This window comes from Onthophagus taurus, chromosome 5 (assembly GCF_036711975.1).
Source record: "Onthophagus taurus isolate NC chromosome 5, IU_Otau_3.0, whole genome shotgun sequence".
In the NCBI taxonomy this organism is placed as follows: domain Eukaryota; kingdom Metazoa; phylum Arthropoda; class Insecta; order Coleoptera; family Scarabaeidae; genus Onthophagus; species Onthophagus taurus.
This window is the reverse complement of record NC_091970.1, coordinates 5001289-5022168: the sequence shown is the minus strand read 5'-3', so window position 1 is coordinate 5022168 and position 20880 is coordinate 5001289. Positions and strand designations below refer to the sequence as shown.

Sequence of the window (20880 nt, the reverse complement as noted above, 5' to 3'; positions counted from 1 at the left end):
ATTATTTATTTAATTTTTTAAATTATTTTTAATTTATTTAAAAAAATTATACAAAATCTATATAAAATTAAAAAAACAATTAATATTAACCTGCATTACAGCGCCATCTCTTAAAACCTTTATGAACCATTTCAGTTGAGTCGATAATAAAATTACAGAAAACTGTAATTTTATTGTTTTGATTTAAAGGTTTGAGTTGGTGTTGATCGTTTCTAAAAATAACGATTTTTTATCTTTAAACCTATAATATAACTGTCCGTCGCAATAAACGACGAAGGGCCACATAGCCCCGGTAAAATCAAAATCGGGAAATAATGTGGCGAGTTGTTCCAATAAGAATTGGCATTGAATTGGGATCGTTTTAACATCAAGATTCTTTTTACCAACGTATTTAATGCAAGGTTCACAATAACACGGCTTTTTCATCTGACTTTTATCATCGTCTAAATTAGTTGTGGCTAATTTCGAATCAAACTGTTCATCTTTCGATGTTTTTGAGTCTTTTTCCGATTTTAATTTTTTGGAACTCATTTTAACATGTTTTTTCTTTTTACCTCTATCGTCATCATCGCCACTTTTTCCCTTTTTTTTCTTTTTCCTTCCTTTTTTCCCATCTTCATCATCATCGTCATCATCACCACCTTTTCCCTTTTTTTTATTTTTCCCCCCTTTCTTTCCATCTTCATCATCATCATCATCCCCTTTTTTTTTCTTCCCCTTTTTTCCTTGTGAGTCCAAATCAGATGCGTTTCCAGATTTATCCTTTAAAATTGGATGAGTAGTCGGCATGGTTTCTCCAAGACTTTCTTTGAGTTGATCAACGTCTGCGTTTAAGATTCCTAATTTATCTTCGATTAAGTTTTCGATGTATTCGCAAGAGTCCATTAATTTATCGATGTCTAATTCACCCCCAGCCATTGCGGCTTCTAATAGTTTTGAGGCTTTGTCTTTTCCGAATTTTTTTTCTAATGCTTCGAACAGGGATTTTGTGGCTTCCGACAACGCGTCTTCGAGTTGATTTGATTCTTTGTATGGGATGCCTAATTTTGAGCATTCCTTCATTCTTTTTAGTTCTTTTTCGTAAAATAAGTATTTGCAGTTATGGATTGAGGGGTGTTTGATGCTCTTTTTGTTGCATTCTTTTGAGCAGAAGTAAACCAAGCCGCAAGTTGGGCAGACTATTAATAACTTATCGATTTTTTTGCAGCAATAAAAACAAACTTTGTAAATTTCTTCTTTTGTATCGATCTCTGGCTCAATAAGTTCTGGAAGGCGATCGATCGGCTTCATTTTCCAATCGAGCCCGTTAAATACATCCCCGATTAAGATGTGCTTATCTTTCTTCTTTAAAAGGTCGTTCATTAAGTTTAATAATTTGTAAACAACCACCACGTTTAGTTTGTTATATTGGATAATTCCCCGATCGATGAGTATCTGCAGAAATTGTTGGATCGTCTTAAAATCGAAAAATTTAATCAAAGTTTTAATTATTTCCGCTGAAGGATCCGTTGATAATGTGATAAAGGTTCGCAAATAATGAAAAGCCTTCGCCAAAATATGTCTTTGCAAAACATTCCTCGTTTTCTCAACTAGATATTTACCCAAATCATCGATTAAATTCTTCTTTTTTCCCTTTGTCGACTTATTTTTCCCCTTTTTATTCTTCTTCCCCTTCTTATCAGCAACTACCTTATACTCCTCATCAATAAACTCAATCACATTGCCACTATCCCCAATATCCACCTTCAAAACAAACTTTAAAAAACAAATTTAAACAACGCAATTTAACCTACCAAAGTATTAAAATTAAGTCCAATCAAGCAATCGTAAACATCTTCGGCCATATCAATCCGTACAATCGAGTTATATCTCTTCAAAGTTAAGATAGTCAAAGCCGTCCCCATGTTTTCCCCAAAAATAGCGTAAGGCTCCACCGATTTCGTCTCAACATACCAATTAACAAGCTTCAAATTTCCTCTTAAAATCGCGATCGAAAACGGAGTGTGCTCAAGATACTTCTCCTTGTTTAAATCCTCCGCATAACTCGTCAAACTCGTAATCATTCTTAATTGATTGTTATCTAAATCCGATTCGAAATCGTAATGCATCGATAAAATATGCAAAGCGTTTTTTCCCTCGTCGATTATTTCGGATGATTCTGGTCGATTTTTTCCTAATAATTTCGTTTTTTCTGCACCCCAATGATTTGGGGATGCTTTTTGGTAAGGATCTGCGTTTGATTTTAAGAGCTTATCTAACATATCGGCGTTGGATGTTGAAAATGGTAGGCAACATAATACCAGTAAAGGTGTTAATCCGTCGATGGGGGATACAATGTTTGGATCTGCGTTAAATTGAAGTAAAAGATCGACGATTTCATCGCACCCACAGTAAATCGATGTCAATAACGAAGGAAGTGGGACTTTACAATGATTTGGATCGCAACCAAGTTGTAAAAGTATTTTTATCGTTGTTAAAATTATGTTTGAACATTCTTGTTTTATTATTTCATTTGGGTCGATTTTTATTTTCTTTTCTCCTAATTCTGATGAAGATTTTTTCGATTTACTTTTTTTACTTGATTTATTAGTTTTACTAGATTTACTTGATTTAGTTGATTTCGAAGTTTTCGAACTTTTCGAGCTTTTCGAACTCTTAGATTTTTTACCTTTTCCTTCTTTTTTACTTTTTTTTACTTTCGGTATAATTATTTCCGATTTAAATAAATATTTTTGTTTCTCATCCGGTGTCACTTCGTATTCACCTTAAATGTATTAAAAAAAACTTTTATTAATACTCGGTGATTTACTTGGTCAATCAGAGACAAATCATATCAATTGGACCGCGTTATGCATGCACTTGACTAAGCGACAAATGAATAATGTTGAGAAAAACGGGATTTTCGTTTTCATCTTTCTAAAAATATAAGGCTTCTCAGAATAGACAAGCTCAAATTATTGAAAATTGTTGGGTGCCTGTCCATTTTTATCACAGAACACTGATGATAAAATCTATCACAAGCACAGACGGCATACAGGTGTTTCTGTAAGTCGTGGCATAAATTTAATCACTAAAACTAGAGACAAAATGATTCGTGTAAAAATTTTTGAAGAAAATAATCTAGAGTTTGATTTTGTACTTTTATACTGGTTTTTATTTTATATAGAAATGACCCAAAAAACACGTTAAAAATAAAAAGAAAGTACGGAAAAGTGACTAACACTAGATTAACTTCAGTTATAATACATCTATTACATGATAACTAACTTCAGGTTTAAAATGTCAACCTCAATTATGACATATTTGTAATCTTCATTAAAAATCCTTTAAAATGAGTACAAACACGACATATTTATCTTCAATATTAATGAAGTTATGGTTAACTTCCGGTTAAGAATGTCAACGTCAATTTTGACTTATTTGTAATCGTCGTGAAAAAACCTTTAAAATGAGTCCAAACGTAATACGTTTAATTCCAATATTACTTGAGATATAAGCAACTTCCGGTTTGAAATGTCAATGTCATTTTGACATATTCTTAATTTTTATAAAATGTCTTAATATTTGTCACAAAAACAAAAAAAACATAATAAAAAAAATTAAAAATTAAGGTTGGTATTAATATTTAAAAATTAAATTGCTATCTTCATTGTTGCCAACTTAGGGTTTAATGTTTTTTATTCTAACCCTTGTTTATAGATATGTGTATATCTATAAACAAGGTTCTAACTTTCTTGTTTTTTGAGATAAGTACGTCATCTTTGGACTCATTTTAAAGGCTTTTTAATGAAGATGACTGATTGTATTTCCATTAATTTTAAAGTTAAATAAGGTAAATAATTTTTATAAGAGTAATCAATAAATAATCTTACTGATTACGGTAACAATTGGCTAGTCTAAAAATCCTTATATTTATACATTCATCATACTTTACATGTATAAATACATTATTTATTAAATTAAAAAAGATAATATTGGATATAAAAACTAAATAACACCCAAATTATGTCTGTCGATCTATTTTTTGAATTAAGGGACTTTATTTATTGAATTAAAACTTAATGCGCCATCTATTAATCGATAGCGGAAACAACCGCAACAACTAAAATGTGGTGGAATTTAATTTTGGTTTGAAACTTCGCTAAATATAATTTCTTTAATTTTGAATAATAAAGTTATTACCTTGAAAATTTTGATAATCAACATTAACATTGTATCCTTTAATATCATCGTAATAAATCCCCATAATTTTTTTTTCATTCGACCTCAAACTTAGATCGTCCATTAAACTCTCCCTTTCCATTAAACTATTTTTAATCGCCAAATCTTCCTCGTTAATCATCCCGTCTAAAGTTAACGTCATCGACGTCGCTTTTAAATCAACCAAAGAACTTTTCGCTCTCCATTGTAAAATTTTATCTTCTAAATCATCATTTTTTGAATCATCGTTTTCAATTTTAATTTTTTTATTTTTCTCTTTTTCACCTTTATTCTTTTTATTATTATCATTTTCCGAATCATTTAAAAACGCCCGTTCCCAATCGGTTATATCTTTCTTAAACGCGATATATCTCAAGATGCACATCGATAAAGCGGATAATCCATCATCGTTTAATTTATCTAAATCGGCCCCGAAATTACACAACATTTTTATAACCCGCCATCTATCTTTAGCGGCGGCAAATATAACGGCTACGTTTCCTTTCGAATCGCAAACGTCGGGGTTAACATTTTTTTCCATTAATAAATTCGACGCTAATCGATCATTTCCGATCGATGATTCTTCGAGGAATCGAATACAACACGATTCGTAATCGCCGGGGGATGAGAACGTTGAGCGATTCCCGATTAATAAATTTCGAACGTTAAATGAGACATTTTTTTCTAGCTTAATGTTAAAGAAGGCGAATTTTAACATGTCGATCGATTCTGAGGAATCGTTCCATGCTAAAACGTCGGTTGCTAAAACTTTTTTTAATGGGACATCATCGTTTTTATTTTTGGGGAGTTGTTTTAAAATGTCCTGTTTGATAAACATTAAATTGCGCTCACCGGATTCGTAACCTAAAAGGTCATCTAATTCCTCGAAGAAGACATCGAGGAGATCTTTGATTAAGTTAAAATTGATGTCTTCGATTAAATCGGATTTTTCATCGATTATTTTTGATTCGATGTAATTTAATCGATTATTTTTGGGGATTTTGTTCAAGACGTTTTTGTTTTCGACCAAGTAATCGAAAACTTGGGATAAATTATCTTTAATTTTTTTATTTTTTAACGTTAAATCGAGGAAATCTGAAGTACTCGCCGGGACGTCGATTAAACAATCGTTTTCTTCGTAAATTTGTGCGTCGTGGAGTTTCTTATCGAATAATAAACTATCTATATTTCTTACATAAGGGTTATAAAGTTGAGGAGATAACTCAAAAATTTGTTTTGGGGCCCCCAATTTTTTCATAATTTCTTCTGCGGGATCTTTTTGTTTGTTGCAAAGAGGGATTAATTTTTTGTATTTTAATAATTTCATTTTTCCCAAAGGGGAATAAGCTAATTTGGGTAAATGCTCGGGGAAAATGGTGTAACAAATCCTGGAGAGTTGATTCCCATTCCATAACCCCACATCTTGCGTCCCATCTAAATAAGTTAAAACTCCGGGTCCGAATCGTTTATTTTTTTTGATTAATCCCTCGAAATATGTTTTATTTGCGTAAGCTATAGTTGCATAACCGTGAATGAAATTCCCATAAAATGTACCTTCGACTAAAAAATCCTTTTTGTCCTGTTGCAACCAAGTGTAACTACCATAACCGTGTAAACTATCTTGAAAAAAATCGCCTTGATATCGCTCAAACGATTTACATTGCCAAATTTGTTCCCCATTTCCCGTGCGTTGATAAGAATAGTTTAGATCGCCTCGATAAGTTTCTTTGTTAGCCGGAAAATATCCGGATTCGATTACACAAGGTTCATCCATTTTAAATCAAAAAAATCGTTATTAAAATCTGACACAATAATTAGACATTATAATAATAATTGCATAATCGATTTTATATTTGAGGTTATGTTTGCGAAGAACGGAAGTTGTTGTAATGCAACGGTAATTGTTATACAAAGCCGCAAATGGGAAATTAAACCGTATTCGCGTTAAGCTCGGGCGAAAGCTCGATAAACTCGACCTATGACCTTTTAACCGTGGTGTCTCCTTCACCCCACTCTATATTCCGACTTGTTAGAACCATTTCGAACGATTCCCTCTTGTATAGGGAATGGTTTTTGAATATTCAAAGAATTGGATTGGGAGAGGGTAAAGAGTCAAGGTCAATTTTTATTTAAAATTTTAATATCAAATTTTTGTTTTGGGGATGAAATATTAATTGAGCAAATATTGGATAAAACATAAATGGAAATTAAGTAAAAGATCTCTCGTACGATCTCCAGCTACACCTTTACATTTCGCTAGGGTCGTACTGTACGACTGCTTAGGCCTAAATAACTGCTATAAATATAGGATGATTCTCAACCTATACGCATAAACTTGAGTATTTGACAAATAATGACTATTAAGTTAAAAAAATTGTAGCAAAAGTTTTTTAGTTTCCTAGATATCGGTGAAATTTAATTTCAAATCAAGAAATCATAGAATATTTTAAAATATATTGTATCCGATTGTATCCGATTTCGAAATCTTGCTCAATATTAACTTCGGTGACGTACACTATGCTTTTTAAGTGACCCCAAAGATAAAAATCATGAGGTTTGAGGTCTGGCGATCGAGGTGGGCAAAGCATTGGACCACCTTGACCTATCGATCTTCCGGGAAACACATTATCTAGATATCGCCTTGTGGATCACCTTGAAAAACGTTATTGGTACAGTTTGGGTTCAACTGATGGTGATGTAGAAAAATTGTACTCGATGGGGATGATCCACTGGTAGTAGGGCTTGTACATGTTGCACGTGATATGGATGGAGTTGCTCTACAAGTATCCTAGTGCTTATGCCAGACTGCTCTTCGACGACATTCTAAACCTCCTCCTCAATCTGTTCAGGTCTAACTGCTCCTTCATGTTGCCCAAGCCTCAATCGAATATTACCATTTTGCTTACCACGTTGCACCACACGTAAATTGGATTCACGTGCCGGATGATGTTTATCTGGAAACCTTTCTGCATAGAGACGAGCTGCAACATACCCTTCTGTTCTATATTAACATTCATTAAAGTCTTGGGCTGGTTTTTTGACCCCTGCATGAACTATAAATTGTGAGGATGTACAAAGGGCCCGCTGGGGCCTAAGTGCAGTGAAGGAATTCATCTCCACATGAAACTACATACATACATAAGTAAAAGATGATATTGAAGAAGTCAAAAAAAAGATAAAAACCTAACCTAACATATGCCAACATTTCTTGCAGAAAAACAGGGATATTAGTAAACAAACCTAACCTATACCGTTTTCGATACGGAATGTCAAAACAAAATCTGCGTAGTTTTCACTTTGGTGATTATGATATCCAATACTGTCTTGTTCGAAATCTGTTGTCTTCCTCTCTTTTAGTTTCATGAAACTTCCGCTTAATTATCTCTTCTCAATAAAGACACTCAGTTCCACAAACAGTTCAAGTATTTTGTCACCTTTTGTTCATTGCCTATTATCACAACTTTTGTTTAATTTTTGTTCGCCTTCATTTTGAAGATCTTTAAAATCTCATTCCAAGAGAATCTTTCACCCTGCCGAAAGCTATTTGTGGATGTGAATCCTCTCGATTTATAAATGCTTAATATTGTTTCCAAAAAACGTTCATAAATTTATTTACAAACTTTACTAACTGTCCTCAGAGGGTTTGTTAAGAAGAAAGCTTGAAACACTCTGTATATATAATATTTCTTATAAATTTAATATAAAACTGAAAGAATGCTAGATGATACAGTTTTATTAAAATGATTAAAGTTGCAATAAAAAAGATTCCAGAGAATTCAACACTTGAACAGAATTTTTAATGTTTTGATAAAATCTGAAGGTAACTTAAGGTCATCGACACCCTCTCGGTGTAAAGTGTACGATCCAGGGCAACCAATGCAGGCCAAGTGCTTCTGGTCCTGGATGCAGCAACATCAGCAGGAGGAGCTTTTCGGGGGATACGAGTCAGAGTGCATTGCCCCATTCCTGCGTGTCGTCGCTTGCCGGTCCAATGGATCGTTTTCTGCCCCCCTTTCGACCCGGGGGGGAAAGAGTACACCGGGAGATCAATACCGCAGAAACGGGGTACCGCCCCGATAGACTCAGTTTTAAACCGGAACTCGAAGCGAAGACACGCGCCACTTTTACACACCGAAACACACTTGTATCGATACCAAAATCACAATTAATTTAATTTCAATTTAATAAATCAAAAAGTGAATGTAAAAAAATTTGTTGTTGTCATTAAAATAGTTTTAAAGAAATAATTCGAGATAATCCAAAAAGGTGAGAAGAATTTTTTTGTTAATAAAATTAATAATTAAATTATGAAATGATTTCGAATATAGCAATATAAACACAACCGCGGTGTACACGAAGAGTGTGTTCCCACTTGCAAACAACCGTTTATTAATAGATTTCCTTTCAAACGTTACACGTAAAGTGCATTTTAAAGACGTGAAAAAATAGTTTTCAATTTTTTTTTACAGACCGACATCGATATTTCGCTTTTTGGGACCAAAACTCGCGCTTTATCGCGAATAGTACAAACAAGAAAATATAAATCAAGAACGAACATGCACTTACCTTAGAAACGAACAACTCTCCTCCTCCATGGAATCAAAATTGTAGCAAATTTCCTTTTTTTGAAGCAAATCCTGGAAAAGAAGATATAGGAGAATTAAATCAAGGTAAATTAATTTAGTTAATTAATTAAATTTATTTTGGATTAATTAAAAAAAAAAATTAATAGTACCAGTGGTACTTGGTGACCCATTTTTCGACCGAATCAGAACGTGATTACTTACTTCCAACTCGAGCTCGGATCGCATTAAAAGCAACCATAAAAGCTTTCTGGGGGAGCATTGTATCGCGAGGGGGGATTAATTTTGATGGAAAAGTCTCATTTTGCTTTGTTGTTGTATTTCTTAATCTTTGAGATTCCTTATTTTTTTTTTTCTTATTTGAGTGTTGAGAATGATGATTTTATTTCTAAATGTTGTTGTTGAGTGTTTGGTGAAGGTGATAAAGTGCACAAAGTGATTAAAGGCATCTCTTACAGATGCACGGATCTGCAGGACTTCACTCGGCGATGGCGATCAAACGTCAAAGGCGTCAACGCGAACAAGCCGCGAAGAAACGCCGCGAACGAAGATTATCTTCGAGAACTTCCAGCACCAACAGCATCGATAGGGATCACCCAATGTTTCGAAAACAATCGATCGTCCCGAAAGAAAGTACTTTAGCCACATCGATAGGGATGCTTCACCTCGGAGTTTGCTTCTTAGTACTCGGTCTTTTCTTAATCGGATCCGGGTTATTACCGGACGATATGGTGACATGGAGAGGCGGGGGTTGGTGGAACGAGCTTGTCGCGACCGGAATTTTCGTGGCAGCTCTCGGGGTATTTTTAATCATTTTAAATCGCGTGGTGAGCAAACACGAAGAAGAAAACTTAAACGAATATGTTAAATCGCAATTAACAAGATCGAAAAGCGGACATCGATTGGAACAAGATCTCGAAACGGGTTGTTTAACAACAAAGAATCACCGAAGAATATTGGAGCGCAAAAGAGAAGATATTGAAAGAGGATTAGGACCAAGCGATGATTTACCCGACATTCATAGTCCCTTAAGCAAAATAGCCCCAAATGGGGGGATGATACAAAACGGGGATGCGCATTTGGAAAAAATAGTCGAAGAAGATAATAACCCGCAAGATTTCGAAATTTACTTCAAGGAGACCATCTCGACCACAACCACAGCAAGTCCAGGAACGCCATCGGAAACCCGAGAATTATTAAGCAACGGGAAACAACATAAACCTAACATTTGAAAAAAATAATCATATCATTTCTTTTAAAGACCAAACAAGCATTCCAATAACCATCCAAAAAGATATTTAAATAATTTAAACTTTTTTCTCTAACGCAAAAATAAACTAAAATATCTTTATATTTAAGATGATAAGAAAAAAAATATGCATATTAAAGTAATTATAATAATAAGAATATATTCACGTGGAATCTCGTTTCTTTTTCAAGGAAGAGTTTTAAACGAAAAATTTTAAGAAAAATTGGCTCTTATTCGATTATTAAATAGCTAATAATTGCACTGCCTAATTACTAATTGCTCGTTATCAACTCTCTTGTTTATCGAATCGGATTGTTCCTCGTGATATTAAGATGCGTCTATTTATACATTTTAACATTTTTACAGCACGTTTTCTGCAAAATTAACTGTAACATTCAGATCAAACGATACAATTTGGTTTTGAAGGATAAATCATTAACCTCAAAGATTTACATCAACCTAATTCTGTTTTGGAATTACTTCCAATGGATTAAAGCGACTAGTTTGTAGTTTAGTTTCTTCGAAGTTTGATTAACTAACTTAGAACTTGAATTACTTCATAAATAAGTTCTCTTAGAGTTCGGGTAGCTTAATCTAGAGTTCACGTTATGTTGTAATTGGATAATGCATATTACAAGCGCAAACATCATAACTCCAATAGTGAAAATGTGATGTTGTTTCTTTAAGATATAACGTTATATTTTCTCTGTTGTAGTTAAGCCGCAGTCTTGGTTTAATCTGTTAAAAAACCATAAGGCCAAAGTGCCAGAATATGACGATCAGTTTCAAATTGATACAATCTTAATAACTGAGCCTCAGCCGCAAGCGCTCTCGTCTTTATGAAACATCAACAAGTCTATCATAGCTAAGTCGAGGTTGCAGGTGACTTTGGCTTTATGAAATATCATTATATTTCCTCTGTGGTAGCTAAACCGAGGTTGATAACGGCCAAGGCGTTATAATTCAGTTAGTTTATCCCTGAATTGAAAGAGAAGTTAAAATTCAAAAAGAAAAGTATCATTTGATCTGAATAAAAACAAAAAAGAAGCACTGTGATTTAAACCCGGTACTTATTATGTTAGACAATCAACTTTGTTTTATCACAAAACAAATTTGGACACAAAAATAAATGACTCAACAAATTAGCTTAATTTTATTTAACGAAACTTAAAAACAATATCGTTTTCTTTTGAAAAAAAATATTATTGATAAAAGAAATTAAAGTAAAAAAACGTAAAACAGTGTGATGCTCTAAGGCTGATTTTTCAAACTTAGATTGGGCTATTTAAAAAAAAATCTCTTTTAAATCGCTTACTAAGTTGATTATTGTTGATTCGTTGAACGTTTTTGTCAATTCTAGTCGTTTTTATGTTCTATTTTGATGTTAGAAATATATAATTAAAAAGTAATTAAATGTATCTTATACAAACACAAAAAATTTTAAAAAAATGTATTCACAAAATTTATCGGTTATTTATCGGTTATTAAGTCAAGTTTATACAGTGTGTCCGTAAAGTAACGGATATAGGCGATAAAATCATTATAAACATTTTATGGAATAATTCCTGAAACGGGTCTAAAGATTTAAATTTGTTGCAATTTTTATTTTCCGCCATTCGTTCAAAAATGGCGGAAAATAATTGAAATATACATCAAAAAATTGCAAAAAATTTAAATCTTTAGACCCGTTTCATGTCCGTAAGACATACTGTATTAAGATTTTACCGCCTATATCCGCTACTTTACGGACACACTGTACACGTAAAATAAAAATATTTATGATTAAACGTTATATTTTGATGGCGAATTAATAAAATTTGAATTAATTAAATTATTGTCACTTAGAAATCTCTCTATATATATATATATATAAACAAATAAATAGTGGTGTTAGAATTTCTTAAGATTTAAGAGTTATTTGCTAGAAAAGTAGCTTTCGCTATAATAGCAATGTTTTCTTACTTTTGTATATATAAACTACTTATGATATGCTACTTTATATTTCAAATAAATATATATTCGTTTAAATATTTAAATTTGTCTTTTCTTTTATTTTCCACCAATTTTTATGTATGTATGTAAATAATTTGCTTTGAATGATACTAATTTCAGTTGTAAAAAATGATTGGTGCAATGCCCGCGGTCGCGGTTCGTCACGAACGTCGAAAGGGGCAAGAAAAGCGACATAAAAGACCTTCACAATTATACATAGCCGGACATTGGTTACCACCGAATAGTCCAAGTCCCACTCCGAGTCCAAATGGACCCGGAAATTGCGATGTAGATGATCGACTTCCAGAGTATTATGTATGTGGAAAGGTAAGAGTTCTTAAATCCAAAATTTTCATTTTCAATTTTATATCAAAACGTTCTAAACCAAACCACGATAATTGATAGTTAACCACTCAATATGGAAACGTATATTTAATGTGACCTTAATGTCATAGATTAATAAGACAACGTCATTTTCAACGAGACTATCTCAATTTAGGTCATAACCGAACGGAATTTTCAATAAGAGACGACGGGCGCCTTCAAGGAGGGTGGCGAAACTGGGATGGGAATAATGACGCATCGGGGAAGAGGGTTGCGAAGGTCGTTTGCTATTTAGAATCTTGTTTGCCTCATCGGACCCGGTAATCGAGGTGTCAATTACCCGGAGGAAATTTGAGATAGAAATTGAACCCTTCGCTTTTCTCTTAAATACATCTTGTCGACCTGATTTCTATCTCACTTTGAAAATATCGATTAACTATAATCTTATAGTTAAATAAAGATAGCGAATTTTATAGGAATGCTTTTATTAATCTTAAATGTTTAATCAACATTATGACATCGAACAAAAAAGAACTTATTTCCTGATTATGTTGACTCCGTTCCAACCTGGGAGGTAACCTTCTTCGGTTTCAATTGGGATTGGTACCGCTACATTTGATTCATCTCCATCGCAGTCTGGGGTTGGAATAACTTCTGGAGTTGGTAAAAGTGGTAAAATTTCTGGTTTGATTTCTTCAGGAGTTGGAATCACTTCTGGGGTTGGCAAAAGTGGTAAAACTTCTGGTTTTTGTACATCAGGAAGTGGCAAAACTTCTGGGGTTGGTAAAAGAGGTAACACTTCTGGTTTTGGTACATCAGGAAGTGGCAAAACTTCTGGAGTTGGTAAAAGAGGTAAAACTTCTGGTTTTGGTACATCAGGGAGTGGTAACACTTCTGGTTTTGGTACATCAGGAAGTGGCAACACTTCTGGAGTTGGTAAAAGAGGTAAAACTTCTGGTTTTGGTACATCAGGAAGTGGTAAAACTTCTGGGGTTGGTAAAAGAGGTAACACTTCTGGTTTTGGTACATCAGGAAGTGGCAAAACTTCTGGAGTTGGTAAAAGAGGTAAAACTTCTGGTTTTGGTACATCAGGGAGTGGTAAAACTTCTGGTTTTGGTACATCAGGAAGTGGTAAAACTTCTGGTTTTGGTACATCAGGAAGTGGTAAAACTTCGGGTTTTGGTACATCAGGAAGTGGTAAAACTTCTGGTTTCGGTACATCAGGAAGTGGTAAAACTTCTGGTTTTGGTACATCAGGAAGTGGTAAAACTTCTGGTTTTGGCACATCAGGAGCTGGGAGAACTTCTGGGAATATATCAACAACTAAATCTTCCGGTTCATCACATGGATTTCCTCCAACTAATGGAAAAGTTTCTGGGATTGGAACTGGTCGAATTGATGGTAAAACTTGAGGCCTAGTTTGTGGGATGACCAAGCCATTGAGTCCTAATTTATCAAATTAAATTAAATTTAATAAAAATGTTGAAGTGATAATTACTTACCGACGACACAAAGCAATCCGAAGAAGGCTACTTTGTACATTTTGTTAGTATTAGTAAGCTGTCTGGAGGAGAACCACTACAACTGTGCCATACACCCAAAAATTTCACTTTATATAGCGCAAAAACGACCACAATAAAACTAATTTATAATCTAGAACTATCATATATATCTTTAGGGTGCCATAGAAATTAAGTTTTATAATTTTATTATTGTCTATTGTTTAATTTTTTATTGCCATTTTCTTTTCTTTTGTAGGTATCCGCATTGCAATTAATAGTGGGTTCAATACTATTAGGAGCAATAGTATTAATAGTCGGTTTGGTTCAATTAGTACCAAACGCGGCGGATGCGGATCATCGATACATTTTTTTGGCTTCCGGTGGTGGACTCTTATTCGTTGGTTTTCTATTAACCGGGATTAGATGTTATTGCATTCATTGTAGAGGATCTCATGGAACACCGCCAATAGATCCCCAGTGCCCTTCAAATCTCGAGGCCGTCAATAGCATAGACGTTTTAGTCCAAAGAAAAGATGCCACGGTATGTTAAAAAAAATAATTTAACGGAAAATTTTAATGTAACTAACAATGTAAGGTGCGTTATCATTTTATTTGGTGGGGTTTTTCTATTGCATGCATTTTCTTATCTATTTCCCTCGTAAACAAATAAAATTTACAATAAAACCCGCGAAATAACAATAAACTAATTCTCTTCCATCCTTTTTTCTTGACACTCTTTCTTTCTCTCTTTTTCTAGGTTAAGATGAACAGTCTGGGATACATTTTGTTAACGTACGAAGAAGATTCGATCGATAAACCGAGATATTTTAACTAAAAATCCATTTTTTTTCTTTTTTATTAATTTTTTGTACTTTTATAAAAACTTTTACCCCATCAAAACTTTTAAAAGGGTGTTTAAAAATACATTTTAATTAGGTGCTAATTAATAATTAATTAAAACTCGACCAAAAAAAATATATTAACCAGACACGTAAATTAATACATATGGTGTGCGTCAAAAAATCAGCAACACCTTTTTTTTTGGTTCTATTGTACTCTCACTGCACAATAGTAATCAATGAAGAAGATAAAATCAGCAGGGTGTTTCTGACTTTTTGACGAACACTGTATAATCCTTACATATCAATGTATACCAAAAATTTTTAGAATTTTTTTATACAAATTTACAGCAAAAGTTGGCAGAAAAAGTATTAATTACGCTGGTTCATAAAAAAAATATTTTTTTAATGATAACCAGTGTAGTTCTAAATAAATAAATTTACCCAATACGAAACAGAAGCTTGCTAAAGAAAGCAGATAAAAAATTAGTGCTAATTAATTGTGATGTCCCATTTTTCAAATATTTTTCTATGTGTATATCACAGGATGTTCATAAATTAAGACTACAAAAATTTACGTACACTTTTAATTTATAAACATACCTCTATTTATTATAATAATTATTATTAAATGTTTTCTAGAAAAAAAATCTTTTTTAATTAATCCAAACTTAAAATAAACTAAAAATAAAAAAAAATCGAAGCTTTTAAAAAAAGGGGTAAGTCAAAGTAGTGCGATTATGACACCCTAGTTTTTATTTTTCTTAGATTTAACAAGATTTAATACCAAATTAGATTAATTCTCTTTAATTTTTTTTTAATTTTTGTAGAAATTAATCACAAAAAATCAAATATTACGTAATTTACACTTAAATTACGCTTAATTCGCACTTAACTCGCTTTCATTTCATTTCGTCGAGATTAAAACCGAAATAAATTGATTTATCTTTTTTTTTTATTATAGATACCCTCCCCGACCGAAATAGACGCTTTAATCGAAAAACGCGATCAAGAAGGAAACAAAGACTCAGTTATAGAAGACACATAGAATAATTGAAGTTGGAATTTAAATTGATTTGAGAAATGTGATTTGCTTGCGCCGTTGTAACACAAAAAAAGAGCACAAGATTATCCGGGCTTTAATGCTTATTATTAGCCGAGATGGATCGAAAAGATAAAATAAATATCTACTAAGAGTGATCGGACCGCTCTTTAAAGAATTTAGAAAAGAAAAATAGATCTAATAAACACCTGAAGAAAACTTTTTTTCCGTTTCCCCCTATTTATTTATTTTTTAATCCGATCGTGCAGATTTTAAAATCTGTTGTAATCGAAAAAGTATTTTTTATACACAATGTGATTCGAAGCTGTGACTATTTACTGTTTAAAAATTAAAATAAACTGAAAAATTTTATGAATTTTATACTGAAAAGTGTAATTTGAAGAAAAAAACTTTACTCAAAACTTTGCGGAAACTTTGTAACCTTTAAACTAACATAAAAAGAAAACTTGTATTTAAGAAGAACTTTTAAAACTTTTATATATTGGTTGTTATTGTTTTCTTGGTGAATAATTAATCAAACAGAATTTCTATATAACTATTATTGTTATCTACAAACTATTTATCAACAAAAACGCACTTTAAAGTGACTTATATACATAATATATTATATACATATATGTTAGAAAAAAAATAATAATAATGTAATAAACTTACCGGTTATATAATAAAAAAATGTTGTAAGAAGCAAACCAAAATTTTTTAATTTTAATTAAATTCGTGTCCTTAATAAGAGATATTTTGGGGAATCCCCTTATTAACGCACAAGGAGTAGTATTATACTGTATGTACAGGATGGTCAAATAAGCGTACAAAGTACTGTACTGTAATGCTAGAGTTAGTTCTAGTTTTAGTTGTTATTTAGCGTGAGATTGTTGTATATTGTTCAATGAACTAAAACTGCAACTAACACTAGAACTAGAATCATTCGGATTTAGCCGTCTTAAGAGACGTACGGCACTCATTCGGCTAAAATAGGATTCCTAATGCCATTCACAGCATACCAACAGATTGAAGGCGCAGGTTTTTCCACGCAAGAGAAGTAAAGAAACTTTTCGAAGCTCGAACTAATTTCTTTTAGTTTGTACATCATTCGGCTATTGATTATTAGATGGCAACATCAATCATATTAAACCGACGCATTACAGTAAAGCTTCGCTAATCCGAATCAATTAAAACCAGCTCAATTCAGATTATGGAAGCATGCGGATTATTGAAGTCATATTTAAATATTATCAAAAAAAGTCTTATAAATACTTATTTATAGATTTATTGTACTAGATAATATATGCAATACATGTTTTATACAGTTTATTTTAAAAAATCATGTTTTACTTTTAATTGCTATTAAATTAGCCGATAGTTTGTCCCAAGCATTGGCAAGCATGAACACAGCATCCTTAATAGAAATATTCTTCAGTGCTTTGGAAATATCGTCTTCCTCTATAGATAGAACATGTTCTAAGAGACTTTTCCGGTAATACACTTTCGTTAAACGAATTGCATTTTGATCCATAGGTTGGATAAGTGGAGTACAATTGAGTTGGTATAACGTAAACAAGTAACTATAAAAGTAAACGTGTTCCAACTTGTTTAAACGGCCACACAAAAAGACCGTTAATTCCGATTAGCGAATCTTCTAGTAATTCGGATTGCAAGGGACATAATGCAAATTTCACGTTTTCTAATTTTGTTCGGATTACAAGGGAATTCGGATTTGGGGGTGTTCGAATTAGCGCAGCTTTACTGTACTTTGTTACTTAGTTACTTTATTATCATTCGATGTCTTTGAGGTTGAGTTGAGATGCTTTGGAGTTAGGTTAGATTAGGTTATTTTTAGCCGAAAAGAAATAAAAATTAAAAGAATTATTTTAAATTTAAAAATATCACCGCCATCTATCACCAACTTTCGGAATCATCGTAGATAGTAAACTAAAAATGCTCTCAACAGATGGAGTTAACGACGAAAACTGAAAAAGATTTAAAACTGTTAAAACACACAATAATTACAGAAAATGATTAATTTTCCTTTTAGAAAAAAAATCCGAAATAATATCTCGTTAGTTTGTAATAAAAAATGACTTTCCGTTCTCAAAACGGAGAAGGTCAGAACTATTCATTAATCATGTATGCTACTTTTTATTCTGCAGAATAGTTTTCAAGGAAAATTGGTTTTAAGTGGAAAACTGCGTCTTAATTTGTACTTTTATTATCATTATTTTGTATCTTTTTGAATTTTATTATATTTATTGCTACAATTATCGGTATTTTTTATGTAAACTCTTGATCTGATTGATCAAAAAGTGTTTAGTAGTTTCAATATGCAGAGTCACGAGTAGAAAAAAAAAATAAACAAAAAAAAAGTTGAGTTGAAAAAAAAAACATTACAAAAGAGGTGCGGAACAAAAAAGATAAAAAAAACATTCCGTCCCTGCTATAGTAAAGTATAAATCATCGTGCCATGGGAGCTGCGGGTTTGGCTGTGTTTCGGGGGCGTTTCGCGGGGGCCTTTCCGGGAGGTTTTCCCCGATGACGCCCCTCTTTTTCGAAGCCACTCCCGGAGACACGACCACAAACAGCCAGCATAATTTAATAACAAGGCCATATTTGGAAATCATTTCAAATACCACCAAGAGATGGCACAATTAAAATCTCTATCAAATCAATTTTTTGAGCAATTGCGGTAATGACGAAACAAAAAGATTAAGTTATTATTTAAGAATTAAAGATAATTGGAAATATTTCAAAAAGTATTAAAGTAGATTACGATCAAATCGGTTTACCCACCTTGTAAGTGGCGCCATCTTTTATGAAAAAAATTAGCTATCTTATTTTTGTTTTAACAATATCTTGATCAAACTAATACGGATCTGTCAAAAAAGATGATGTATGGCAATAAAATCCATTTAGACGCCACCAAATCGATGTCCTTTCAGATTTTTTTATCGATCATTTTATCGGACGCTCTTAATCGAGATTGTTGTTTATTAATTCAGCGGTAATTGTTGATAAACAATTTTTCTTGGTACCGATTTAATTTGGAATTACGATAATGTCTGTTTATAAATAAATAATAAAAAGTTTTGTTTAAACAATTAAATTTTGTTTTCTATGACTTAATACATACAGTTATCCAAACACAAAAGTATGATTGTTAAGAAAATGATAATAATACTGATAGAAATAAAGAAATATTAATGAATTAGAAGAAACCATAAAAATAACGAATAATAGAAAGGCAGTGGGAAGAGACAACACCGAAGTTGTAAACAAGAACAAGACCTTCCGCAATAGGATATTACTGACGAACTCCGATGAAGACCTTAGATCTAGTCTATGTAGACGATATAATGATGAACTAACATCTCGATTGATAAAGACATGCAAAACAAACCTAGATAACACATTGAAGTACTCAATTACAAGCGAACTCGACTAATCTTAAGCTGAAGCATCTGTGACATTTTCTAACTAAGCCGAGGTCGCTTGCAGACGAGGCTCCACAATTACTCATATCAACTCAAATCTTAATAACATAATACTACGCTTCGGCCGTAACCTCGGCTCAACTTAGAGTGAACAACTAAGACTTTACCGGATTTAGACGAGGTCGCTTGCGGGCGACGCGCAGCATTGTGTTGTCATATAAACCCAAATGTAGACAACACATTATAACATTTGAGTATCTATGACATCTTCTAAGCTGAGGTCGTTTAGGGCCGAGGTTTCTTAATTATTACCATATCAACCCAAATCTCAACAATACATTGTAACGCCTTGATCACTAACGATCTCGGCGAAACTTAAGTTGAGTTGACATCTTTTAACTAAGCTGAGGTCGCTTGCGGATGCTTTAAGGTGGAGCATGTCTGACACCTACTGAGTAAGCGGAGGTCGCTTACAGCCAAAACTCCGCGATTACTATCCTGTTATCCCAAACTTGAACAACATAATGCAGCGCCTCGACCGCAAACGACTTCGGCTTAATCAGAAGATGTAATACATTCCTCGCTCTAAGTTTGATTGAGGTTGCTTGCATCCGAGCCGCTGCGATGTGTTGGCCAGTTATGGGTTGCTTCGGTTATAATTATACATCTTCGGTCACAAGCGACATCGGCTTAATCAAGAAAAGTAACACATTCTTATTCTTCGCCCTAAGTTTAACAACGACCGGGGATTAATATCAAATCAACCCAAATCTGATCAATACATTGCAACGCTTTACTTGGCTAAACTTAGGATGGGAAATCTATGATTTTACCTGATAAAACGAAGGTCGTGTGCGGCTAATACACGGCTAATGCGGCTTGTATGGATACTGATGTGTCTGGTAGATACGGAAGTAAAATTAAAGAGGCATGGAGTTTCGGACACCCTATTGAATCTATTTCCTTTGGACGTCGATTGCCATATTTGTTTTGGTTATATTAGGCCTTCCGCCTGTGATTCTTTGTATATGTCCTATTAATATCTTTATTGGTGTCCACTCTATATCCATTCAAATTTGATTGACATATGTATATAGCGCTACAGTCATAAGTGATCTTAGTTAATGTTATGACGCTTGCGGCTAAGACATGAAATAGCAAATCATATCACACCCATTCAATTTTTGTAATCACATACAGCAACTGTTAAAGTTAGAGCCTCGATTAAACTCATTACTGGAATTGTATTGGTATGGCTTGACTATCACATATATGTGATGATATACTATTATGTATTTAGTAGTATTCAGAGGTACAAGCTCCTCCGAAATGTATGCACTTGTTTATACCTGCTACTGTCCTGCCACATACATATAACTAACCCACTTTTTGTATATTAACTTCTAGCCCTCATGCTCTCATTCCTTATCTTGCTGCTTCTGTGCGATTATTATTTGGTCGTCGGCGAAACATCTTTTTCACTGTTTTAGTGCTTGTTCTGATGAAAATTTCTTATGGCAGCCTGGCAAATAGACTACTTTCAACTGTGCACTTCACTATATCAGAACTGTGTGGGGATCAATTTATGTCACCTTCACTGGAGATCAATTTTTTAGGGAAAATTTCACGAATTCGTGTTATAGATGTGTAGACCATGTTACTCGGTTATAGCCAGGAAAGTTCTGCAATTCAGGAAACAAGAA

General features: G+C 33.1%; 3 protein-coding genes across 7 annotated transcripts; 1 reads left to right on the top strand and 2 right to left on the bottom strand.

Moving 5' to 3' along the window:
* Positions 1 to 10: 10 nt before the first annotated feature.
* Positions 11 to 6144, bottom strand: LOC111426764 (ankyrin repeat and MYND domain-containing protein 1-like). Of its 2 annotated transcripts, XM_071195988.1 has the most exons (4): positions 4183 to 6144; positions 1794 to 2764; positions 555 to 1743; positions 11 to 212 (listed from the first exon to the last, which is right to left on the bottom strand). In XM_071195988.1, exons 1-4 carry the CDS (start codon positions 5972 to 5974, stop codon positions 184 to 186), a joined length of 3981 nt encoding a protein of 1326 aa, XP_071052089.1. In that variant the 5' UTR covers positions 5975 to 6144; the 3' UTR covers positions 11 to 183. The 2 variants fall into 2 exon arrangements, with proteins under 2 accessions (XP_071052089.1, XP_071052088.1); XM_071195987.1 differs by having other exon boundaries at positions 11 to 1743; positions 4183 to 6136.
* A 2081-nt stretch (positions 6145 to 8225) lies between these two features.
* Positions 8226 to 16426, top strand: LOC111426297 (uncharacterized). 3 transcript variants are annotated; one of them, XM_023060781.2, is made up of 5 exons: positions 8226 to 8466; positions 8670 to 8870; positions 12145 to 12351; positions 14107 to 14391; positions 14608 to 15635. In XM_023060781.2, the coding sequence occupies exons 3-5, from the start codon at positions 12154 to 12156 to the stop codon at positions 14683 to 14685; spliced, it is 561 nt and encodes a 186-aa protein (XP_022916549.1). In that variant the 5' UTR covers positions 8226 to 8466; positions 8670 to 8870; positions 12145 to 12153; the 3' UTR covers positions 14686 to 15635. The 3 variants fall into 3 exon arrangements, with proteins under 3 accessions (XP_022916549.1, XP_022916548.1, XP_022916546.1); XM_023060780.2 differs by lacking the exon at positions 14608 to 15635 and adding an exon at positions 15654 to 16426 and having other exon boundaries at positions 8229 to 8466; XM_023060778.2 differs by lacking the exons at positions 12145 to 12351; positions 14107 to 14391; positions 14608 to 15635 and adding an exon at positions 9242 to 12068 and having other exon boundaries at positions 8241 to 8466.
* On the bottom strand, positions 12817 to 13956 carry LOC139429793 (uncharacterized). 2 transcript variants are annotated; one of them, XM_071195986.1, is made up of 3 exons: positions 13851 to 13956; positions 13414 to 13794; positions 12817 to 13326 (listed from the first exon to the last, which is right to left on the bottom strand). In XM_071195986.1, the coding sequence occupies exons 1-3, from the start codon at positions 13888 to 13890 to the stop codon at positions 12884 to 12886; spliced, it is 864 nt and encodes a 287-aa protein (XP_071052087.1). In that variant the 5' UTR covers positions 13891 to 13956; the 3' UTR covers positions 12817 to 12883. The 2 variants fall into 2 exon arrangements, with proteins under 2 accessions (XP_071052087.1, XP_071052086.1); XM_071195985.1 differs by having other exon boundaries at positions 12817 to 13794.
* Positions 16427 to 20880: the final 4454 nt, after the last annotated feature.

Excerpts from the sequence above, each read along its gene's own strand:
- LOC111426764 (XM_071195987.1), bottom strand. The coding sequence starts at position 5,974 with ATGGATGAACCTTGTGTAATCGAATCCGGATATTTTCCGGCTAACAAA. Across the intron at positions 2,765-4,182 it reads TGATTATCAAAATTTTCAAG|GTGAATACGAAGTGACACCG; the intron begins GTAATAACTTTA and ends AATACATTTAAG. Across the intron at positions 1,744-1,793 it reads GACTTAATTTTAATACTTTG|GTGGATATTGGGGATAGTGG; the intron begins GTAGGTTAAATT and ends TTTGTTTTGAAG.
- LOC139429793 (XM_071195985.1), bottom strand. The coding sequence starts at position 13,890 with ATGTACAAAGTAGCCTTCTTCGGATTGCTTTGTGTCGTCG. Across the intron at positions 13,795-13,850 it reads CGGATTGCTTTGTGTCGTCG|GACTCAATGGCTTGGTCATC; the intron begins GTAAGTAATTAT and ends TTGATAAATTAG.
- LOC111426297 (XM_023060778.2), top strand. The coding sequence starts at position 9,242 with ATGCACGGATCTGCAGGACTTCACTCGGCGATGGCGATCAAACGTCAA.